The 9,341-nt window shown below is 61.3% G+C and overlaps 1 protein-coding gene across 1 annotated transcript; it reads right to left on the minus strand.

Moving 5' to 3' along the window:
• Positions 1–1,449: 1,449 nt before the first annotated feature.
• NKX6-3 (NK6 homeobox 3) lies at positions 1,450–5,328 on the minus strand. The gene is made up of 3 exons (XM_036838638.1): positions 4,947–5,328; positions 2,962–3,131; positions 1,450–1,671 (listed from the first exon to the last, which is right to left on the minus strand). The coding sequence occupies exons 1-3, from the start codon at positions 5,326–5,328 to the stop codon at positions 1,450–1,452; spliced, it is 774 nt and encodes a 257-aa protein (XP_036694533.1).
• Positions 5,329–9,341: the final 4,013 nt, after the last annotated feature.

The raw sequence follows: 9,341 nt of genomic DNA on the forward strand, positions 1-9,341 counted from the left end.
CTGCTCTTCTCTGCCCCGGGATCTTTTCCTTACGGTACCGAATTCCCCACAGATAATTTCCCCCACGAGGCTGTGAGCGCCTACAGGTCAAGGACCCCGCTGAACGCCTCTGGGTTTCTGTACTATGGCGCTGCCTGGCGCATACCACCGAGACTTGAGACTGACCGATGCCTGCAGGTTTCCTGATTCCCAGAGCCCTGTCCCCTGTGGGCAGAGACGCTGCCCTCCGGAGGGCCCCCCCGGCAGCTGGCACGCGTGGGACCCCACAGACAGTTTTTCGGAAACACATGAGCCATGGGGAGGTTTCTGGGACTTTTATTTTTACCCTTTATTTTTTAAAAGCCAGTGAAGATGGGCAACCGCTTGGTGCCTTTTGTGCTGCATTCCTCTAGGGCCACCCCACTCACCCACCCCCGCCTGCTGCAGCCCGTCCTTCCCACCGGCTGGGCAGCGCCCTCCGCAGCACCAGCTCCAAGGCCAGGCTGCAGGGCGCCCCAGGGAAGGGAGGCTCGTGGGTTCCATGTGAGCCCCTCCTGCCAGGTCCTCTCCTCTCCTGCGGGGGTACCGCGTTGGAGGAACAGGGTGTTCTGAGGTCCCTTCCTGCCCCGAGTCCCTCCCCGGCGGGAGGCTCCCTTCTCTCTGGGGGGTCCTGTCCTTGCACCGGCAGGTACCGAGGGGAGCCCAGGTGGGAGGCTCTGGGGTGCAGCATGGATGCCAGCGTTTCTCACCTTCTCTCTGCTTCTTCCCCCAGTGGGCACTTCTAATCTCTTCCCGTCCTGGGTTGGGGGATCCCCTCTGAGGGCAGAGTGGAGAAGGGATCACAGGAGGACAGCTCCCCCCAGGGGCACGATCCTTGAGTTGGGGTGTCAGGGGTATTCCTTCTTTGCTGGGACCCATTTCCCCTCCCTGGGGTGGGTTTCCTCCCACCTGGGTTAGGTTTTGGGCTCTGGCCCCTCAAGTGGGGTCCTTCCTGTGCCAGGGTCTGAGGAGGGTCCCTGGACATGCCAGCTCTCCTTCTGCAGTCAGCCCACAGGGAGACCCTTGCCGGAGCCAACGGTTTCCCTGGGGGAAGACTCCCCCCTCGCAGCTATCACGGTGGCGTGTCTGGGACCCCACGGCCAGTGTCCTGGCCGCAGAGCCCGATCGCTTTTCATCTACCTGTGTACTTAGAATCTGCAGAGCTGGCAGGGCCAGGCCTGGGCCCACAGAGGTGCAAGACGGCGGAAGGGGTGCCCGGCCTCAGGACAAGTTCACGTCTCCCCCTTTGCCCCCTCTTCCCTTAGGAGACTGGCCTCCTCCCCCCCTCTTCTCCTCCATCTCCTGCTCCTCCCATTCCTCCTCGTCTCCCTCCATCGTCCATCCTCCCTCTCCTTCCTCCCCCCTCCCCCCTCCTCCTCCGCAGCCCCCGTTAGCCTTTTGGGAACCGCGGGGACGCGGAGGCCGGCGGGGTCAGCCGTGCGCGCCCAGGCTGAGCACCGAGAAGGCGGCGCGGTGCTTGCGGAGCAGCAGCCGGATCTTCTCGTCGTCCGAGTCGGGGTCCAGCGGCTTGTTGTACTCGTCGTCATCATTCTCCGAGGCCGCGCGGTCCCCGCCCGAGGCCCGGGGCGTGGAGGACGAGGGTTCCAGGGCACTCTTCTTCCGCCACTTGGTCCTCCGGTTCTGGAACCACACCTGGGAGGAGAAGGGCCCTGAGGATCACGCTGGCGTGCGGCGCACACAGGGCCCCTTTGGGGAGGGCGGCTCCACTGGGTGGCAATTATCCCCCCAACCTCATCTTTATCGTAAAATAAATGGTTCAGCAATGGACTAGGCAGTCATAGTCACACTACTTTTTTTTTTTGAGGGGGGCAATAAAATAAAAATAAATGTGAGTGCAGCAGCCCTTTCGTCTTAGCTGTAACCCTCCCTGCGGTGTATCTGCCTCTCCTTTGCCATCTGGGTACTTGGGTGGAAGGGGCTGACATGCTTTTAACCTCACAGACCTTCACTGAGCTTCATGAATCATTGCCCCCCAACTGTGAAAATAACACACGCTCATTACTGGAGACAGGAGCGTGCAGAAAGGACCCAAAGAAGCGGAGTGATACGGAAAGGCCTTCCTCTTAGACTCGGCGCTTCCTCTCCTTCGGAGTTAACATTGGGCGGAGGGAGCTGCCCGGGTGGGTGGCCGGCTGGAGGTGCAGGGCCCTGAGGGAGCCCAGGCCCGGGTCCCCAGCTGCCCTTGTGCTTCCTTCTCCCCTGAAGCCCGTCGCCTTATCACAGTGCCGGGTAGTTACAGCATAGCCCAGAGCTGGCTTCTTGGGTGCCCACCCCAGAGCCCCTCAGGGAACAGTGAGCCTCAGAGTTGCCAGAGGTCCCCCTGGGAGCCTGAGGGGACAGAAGCTGCCTTACCCGCCGAGTTCAGGCCCGAGGTGTGCAGTTTGAGAGAGAGCCTTGCCCCGAGCTGAGCAAAGAGACTCAGACTTCACGGGCAGGCGTGGGGAGGAGTTATCTTCACTTTCGAGTTTGGTGAACCAAGGCGGGCTTGTTTGCCTGGCTAACGGAACAAGCCTGAAGCCAGTTCTGATCCGGCCCAGCGGCTGCCATCAGCTCTTGAAACTTTTAGCCTCGACCGTGCAGAGGAGGGGAAGGCATGAGGTTAGAACCCTATAATCCAGGGTACTCACTTAGCAGCCGGTGACCTGGAGCAAGAGGCTCAGCTGAGATTGTTTCTTCTCCTGTAAGATGGGTAATAAGGCCCACCGCCAGGTTGCTGTGAGGTTTAAATGGGCTGCTACAAATAAGGCTCTCAGAATAGGGCTCAGGAGATGACAGCCATTTGGCGTTAGGGTCATATTACCATCTCCAGGGTTAGGTGGGCAGGCGGTGCCCAAACACCAGGACGGCCTCCCACTGAGCTGCATTTGCCAGCTGAGGCTCCTCGCTGCCAGGCAGACACCTTCTTGTCCCTCACACACTCACCTTGACCTGCGACTCGGTCATCCCCAGCGAGTATGCCAGCCGCGCCCTCTCGGGACCCGCCAAGTACTTGGTCTGCTCGAAGGTCTTCTCCAGGGCAAAGATCTGGTGCCCCGTGAAGGTGGGCCGGGTGTGCTTTTTCTTGTGGATGCTGTCGCTCAGGGGGTCCGGGGCTGGTGGGAGGAAGGAAGTGTGCGGTTCGCGGGGTTGGGGGGTGCCAGCCCTGCCCCGCCTCTCCCACAGGGTGAGCGCCCGTACGGAGAAGCCGCTGAGGTTGCAGGGGCACGGTGGCACCTCTCACCCAAGCAGCATACCTCTGCCGTGTCTGGGTGGGCGGGGACCCCGAGGGCGCCTGCCCCAGGTTTCAGCTAATTAGGGCCAGAGGATGCTTAGAACTGGGTCTCCTTGTGTAACGCCCTCCCTACGCAGTGATGCAGCCGCACCCCGAAGGGCGGGAGGAGTTTCCTCTGGGTCTCAGGGACGTTCTTGCAGGTCACCGAGAAACGGATTTAGCACCTTCCACCAACCGTCAGCGTCCCAGGGGCCCGGGAGTTCCTCCACTTCCTTGCTCTTGAGATCCCATTTTCCAGGTTTCTGGGAAACCAGAACCCTAAGCTCCAAGTTACTGCTCTCCCCTGTCACCAGGCCTGGGAGTCATGTGGCTTCAACCCCATGGAGAGTCCGGACGCGGAGCCTCAAGAACTGACCCCTGCCCCGCCAGGGCAGCCTCTCAGGAGCTCGGCGGGGGGGTGGGCGGGGGGCGGATGGGGACCAGGGGAAGCAGAATGCCCACGTGCAGGGCCTCGTGCAGTGCAGCTGACCCTCACATCCCATGTCCTCACTTTACAGGTGAGGAAGCCGAGGCACAGAAAGGAGGCGAGACCTTCTGAGAGGCTGTCACCCTCAGTCCCCTCCCCTTGTGTTAATCCAGCCACTGACTCAGATACTTCCCTGTGTGTATACGTGCATTCGGGGTTGAAGAGCAGGGGTGTGGAAATGGGGTGCGTGTGGGTAGGGAGGCATGGAAGGGAGAGACAGGGATAGCTCAGGCCTAAAGCACCCGCAAACCAGGTTATAGCATAGCTTCCAAGAGATGAGGTCTCGGCCCCCTGTGGGACTCGCCGTGTTTCAGGCTGACGAGGGGTGTGAGGGTCCCGAGCAGCACAGCGGGCGGAAGGCAGGTGTGCTTTGGGCTTTCCTGGGCCGCCCCAAGCCCCTGTGCCAGTGCAGGAGCCCCCAGGTGGGACAGAAGTGGAGGTCCCTCTGCCCCTGCCTGATCCGGGCCCAGGGGTGGTTCCTGCAGCCACTGTCACTCCCCCTGCCTCCCGGCTGACGCTCCCCTGCCTGTGCACGACCTGCCACCTCCTCCAGGCCTGACTGGCATCCTGGGGGCCCCGGACCAACTCTCTGAAAACCACAGTTTGGGGATGGGTGGGTGAGGTCCCCCGACAGCGAGGGCCCAGTGGGGCTGGACTCAGCAGCTGCTCCCAGAGGCTGGGTGGTACGGGTGCTGCTGTTGACATAAACCCCGAGGAGGGAAGCAGGCCCCCTTGATTGCAGCGGGACCGAGGTGGGTTCAGGGTACATTCTGTGTCCCTGAGTGCTGCCGGCGCACGCGCGGGGGGCTCTTTGGGAAGGTGATGCAGTGGCAGATTCTCACTGGGGACGGCATTTGCCTGCTTGGACGAAGTGGTGACACGGGCTCTGGGCGGGAGAAGGAAGGTGAGCAGGACCGTACACAGGATGGGGTTGAGCCGTGTGGTCTCCCGGGACCCCAGCTTCCCCAGGAGGGCCACTGGTGACGAGTGAGGGCGGGGGTCAAGACGCCCATCCGAGCGAAGCCGGGGTGGGAGGGGGAGGGGAGAAGCCCGTGCTGCACCAGGTGGAGGGCCGGACCCTGGGGTCTGCCCCAGGCTGTCGGATGGTGGCCGAGGACCCCTGTGAGCGTCCGTTCCCGTCCCCCGTCCCCCCCTCCTCCCCATACTCACTGTTGCCGCATGGCCGCCCGCCTCGCCAGTCCTGGCCCGTGTCCGCCCAGCAGTTCCGGGTCCGGGTGGGGTACTCGTTCCCTGCCTTGGAGAAATTCCCCACCTGGGGACCGTAGTAGACCCCCTGGGAGCCGAGCCCACCGAAGCCGGCCACGTGGGGGTAGCCGGAGAGCAGGCAGCTGTTCGGCGCGGCCACGGGCCTGCTGAGGATGTCCGAGATGCCATGTGGGGTCCCGGCGGGCGGCTGGGGCCCCAGCCCCTGGGGGCTGAGCTTGTAGAAGGCATTCTGCACAGAGTACTGGCACACAGGGGCCTTCATCTCCGAGAACTGAGCCAGCGGCGCGTTGTTCAGCAGGAACGGGCCCTGCAGGTTGGACTCCATGGCCCCCCAAAGGGCCAAGGGGAGGTGGGAAGCCCAAATCCAGGCCCCTAGAGCCCCCGAGCTGCGGCCCAGATTCTCATGGCAGCTCTGGAGGGTCAAAGCTGCCAGAGCCCCAGGCCGCCCTCCCACCCAGGCACCCGGCCCAGCCCTTGCCCGGGGCCGGGACCACGTCAGCCGCGGGAAGTCAGGTGCTCCCAGGGCAGGTGCGAGCCCTCCCAGTGCCCCTGCCCTCTGTCCCTGCCCGGCCTGGGGAGAGGTGGCTCCCCCCACCTCAGCTCAGGCCCCTTCTCTGCCTCAGAGTCTGGGGACCCTCCATGAGAAGTTTCAAGTTCAGAGAAGCAACATTTCCCTGATAAAGATGGGGCCCATTAGAATACAGACCCGAGACTGGCTGAGCTGCTCGAGCCGCGTCGCCATTGGTGGAAACCCTCACGGGCCTCACATTGGCTTTTCCTAGACAAATTGCACTTTGAAAGATTGACTGTAAAATCAGCCAGCGTGAGTGTGTGTGTGTGTGTGTGTGCATGCGCGCGTCAGAGAGAGAGAGAGAGAGAGATAGGGGGGTGGGGAGAGAGAGAGAGGGGGAGAAAGAAAAGAGAGGGTGCTCTGGAACCTATGTTCATTCTCAGAGGGTCCACCAGCTCCTGGTCCCCCAAGTGAGCATCTAGGAAAAAGCGCCCTGGGGGGCCCCTGGGGCAGCTGGAGGGCACAGTTCCTCCAGCTGCCCCCCCTGCGGGCTCAGGGGATGCTGTCCTGAGGTGTCCAGGCCCCTTCCTGTGCACATGCCCAAGCCTCTGGGGGAGTGTGCGGTCTGGACACAGATGCTTCGCTTCCCTCCTCCCTGCTGGGACGGGTAAGTGGGGAGGCTGGACTTTGGGGCCTGAGAGCCTGGGGGTGGGAATCTGCCAGGCAGCCTGGGGCAGGGGGTGGGAGTGGGGCATCTCTGGGAGTGCTGGCTGTGGGTCCTTCCTGGCTCTGCCTCTGCCTCTGGGCAACCTTCCCTGATCCCCCTGTCCTCCCTTCCTCCTCCTCCAAGGACTCATTTGTGCCTCTGTCATGTTCTGCCTGGCTGGGCACCTGGGATGGAAACCTTTGATGGCTGAGATGGCCGTTGATTCAGTGGCGGTGCCTGTGCCGGGCTCTTGGTTGGCGCTCAGTAAATATTTGACGGATGAGACTAGGTTGAATCGCCGAGCACCCATATGCCTTTCTTTTCCTAATGAATTTTTACAACATACAAGGCTCTACTGGGGTCTCTCTCCTGTTTTACCAACAGGGAAAATGCGGTAAATAACTTTGGTCATTTCTGCACGGAACAGCATCCTTTCCTGCAGTTTTAAAAAAAATGGCAATCAGCATGTCGCTGGTCTGGACATGCAAAATGACAGGAAATACAGTGGCTGCCTGACAGATGGACTTCTGTCCCTCCTCTGCCTGGCAGTCCCAAAGCCATTTCTGACCAGCCCATGGTCGCCCTTTGGCAGGTGGAGACAAGCCTGCTTCTGGGTTTCCTGCAGGAGGCCAAGGGCCCAGGCTGCGGGGAGGCTCCCCTCTCACAGAGAGCCGGCTCTCCCCATGCTGCTGTTATCTGCTCGGGCTGGAATTGGCCATGACCCTGTAGCGTAGATGACGTAGGTTAACACAAGAAAGACCTCACCAAGGCTGTGGACCTTGTTTTTCTGGAAATTTGGATTAAAAATGAGAAAAGTTCTTATCGGTCTGAATTGGCTGTGCTCCAGAGCTGCCCATCACAACCATTTGGGAAACTGAACTCCAGTTCCCAGTGTTGCTGCAGGAATCACCTAGGAAGTTGTGATTCTGAGCCTGTGCTTTACAAAACCCTCTGGGCGAGGCCGGTGCACAGCCATGGCTGGTTCCTTGGCCTGGATGTCTTTTCTGATGCTGAGAGAGAAACTTCACAATCAGAGTGAGTGCGGGGAGTGCTCCTAGGACCCTGTGACTGTGATTTGGCCATCCCCCGACCCCCACCAATGATGGGAACTTGTGAGGAGGAAAATCTGCAGTAAATAACTTGATTCTTATTTATCGCCAAGCTTGACAAAGGCATTTGTGTTCAGGACTCCCAGGATGACAAACTGAAGAGACTTTTGCAATCGCTTAATCCCTTCGCCCATTTGACAGATGAGGAAACTGAGGCCAGCTTGGTGACCAGCCTTGCAGGAAATGTTAGGAACTAGTTAGGAACAGCGCGATTTTCTTGGAAGTTCTTGAACTCTGAGTGGCATTGCCTGCAGGGGCTAGATGCCTTCACAGGGAGCACTGGGGGGGAGGGTCCCCCTTGGTGTATGCCCACTGTGGGCTCAGCCACGTACCCTGGTGTTTGTGGCGCGCCCGCCTCCCAACACCTTGGACTTGCCCCCATCACATGGTCCTCAGGTGGGACAGAAATCTGCTCTACCATCTGCGGGGTGGGGAGTGCCTCTCCTAGAGTGGGTGGTCCTGATTAAGGGGATGTCCAGGTTTCCAGAGAAGGTGGGCGCCTCCCTGGGGCGCAGGCCTTCCTGCAGACTGATCACCCCCAGACTCCCCCAGCGCCCCCTCTCCACACTCCCCAAAGATGCGCCGGGAAGGAGAGATGGAGGCCGGGGCCGTGAGTCGAGTTCTTTATTAATTTTGACATTTGTTCAGCTGGTGTAGGGAGAATGGTCTGTACATCAGAGTGGAGTGGGGTGCGCGGTGGGAAGTCCCTCCCAAGAACAGAGCGTGTGAGAGTCAAGAAAAGAATCATTTTCATAACAATTTAAAAAATCAAGGTGATTCCAAAACTTCTAAACAGCGTCTAAGGTGCAGATTGCAGCATTCTCTAGGCATTGTGTGGCGACCCCAAACGTCTCCCCTACAGCTCCTACTAGCAGCGGACGCAGCATGCCGCCGGGGGCCGGGGGCCGGCGGGCCAAGCAGCCAAGCCAGACAGAGCGAGGAGCCAAAGCGCAACCGGGGCCTGGGCCGCGGCCCTACAGGAGCTACTGGGTCGGGGGCGGCGGCGCCCGGGGGAGGCGGCGGCAGATCGCGGCGGGAGGCGGCCCTGCGCCTGTCTTCCTCGGCCTTCACTGAGTCCGGCCGGCCACGGCGGGGCGGAGGGACCGGCCGGCGGGGATGCTCTGCGCGCGGCCCCCGCAGGGGCTGGGTCTGGGGCTCGCGGACCGACGCGCGCCCTCGGGCTCCCACTCCCCGCCCGCCCCTCGGGGAGCCCGGCCAGCCCCGCCCGGACCCACCGGAACACTTGTGCGCCGGGGCCAGCCGGGGCCTCAGGGGCTCTGACACCGAGGGAGCTTCTGTGCTACTTGGAAGGTTCGGATGTGTTCTGAGGACATCTCGGCAGAGAGGCAGGGAGGAAGGTGACCGGACATCCCCACACAGTGGCCCTTGGGCGGGCGAGAAGAGCCTGCAGTCTCTCTCCTGGCCCGGAGGGCGCCGCGCGGGGCGGGCGCGTTGTGCTGATTCGGGCCTCCCTCTGCCGGGGGCTCTGGTGTAACTTAAGGCTCTTCCCCGATGGCACCGAGGCGAGGAACAGCCGGCCGCCGTCTCCGTCCTGCCCTGACGGGGCCCTGGCACAGGAGGGTCTCCTTCCAGGCTGGGGCCTCCTGGTGGTCAGCCATTTCTCCCCCTGCGCTGCCTCTCCAGGGGGTTCGGGGTGGGGCGTTGGTCAGATGGGGGCACTGAGGCTGCCCAGCCCAGGCCGCCCATCCCGCGGCTGCCTGGACTTAGAGCACCAAGTTCGCTCTGGGAGACCTCGGGGTGGCGGCTGACCTAAGAACGGGCAGGTGCAATCCCTAGCCCTACTCCCTTCTTTCCTCTTTCACTGAAAGACAGGCTGTAGCTCCTTCTCCCGCAGCCTGGAGAAGTCCTCAGGAGCTGAGCTATTAGTGCTTTGTACATACTGCTAAAGTGTTTCTATTGGTTTGCATAGTATTTATTGTTTTTCATATACACAAGGCTGATTACTGTACAGTTGACACTTTGAACACGGACTATGATATAAGTGCTTGAAG

The sequence above is a fragment of the Balaenoptera musculus genome, chromosome 21, assembly GCF_009873245.2.
Source record: "Balaenoptera musculus isolate JJ_BM4_2016_0621 chromosome 21, mBalMus1.pri.v3, whole genome shotgun sequence".
NCBI lineage: Eukaryota > Metazoa > Chordata > Mammalia > Artiodactyla > Balaenopteridae > Balaenoptera > Balaenoptera musculus.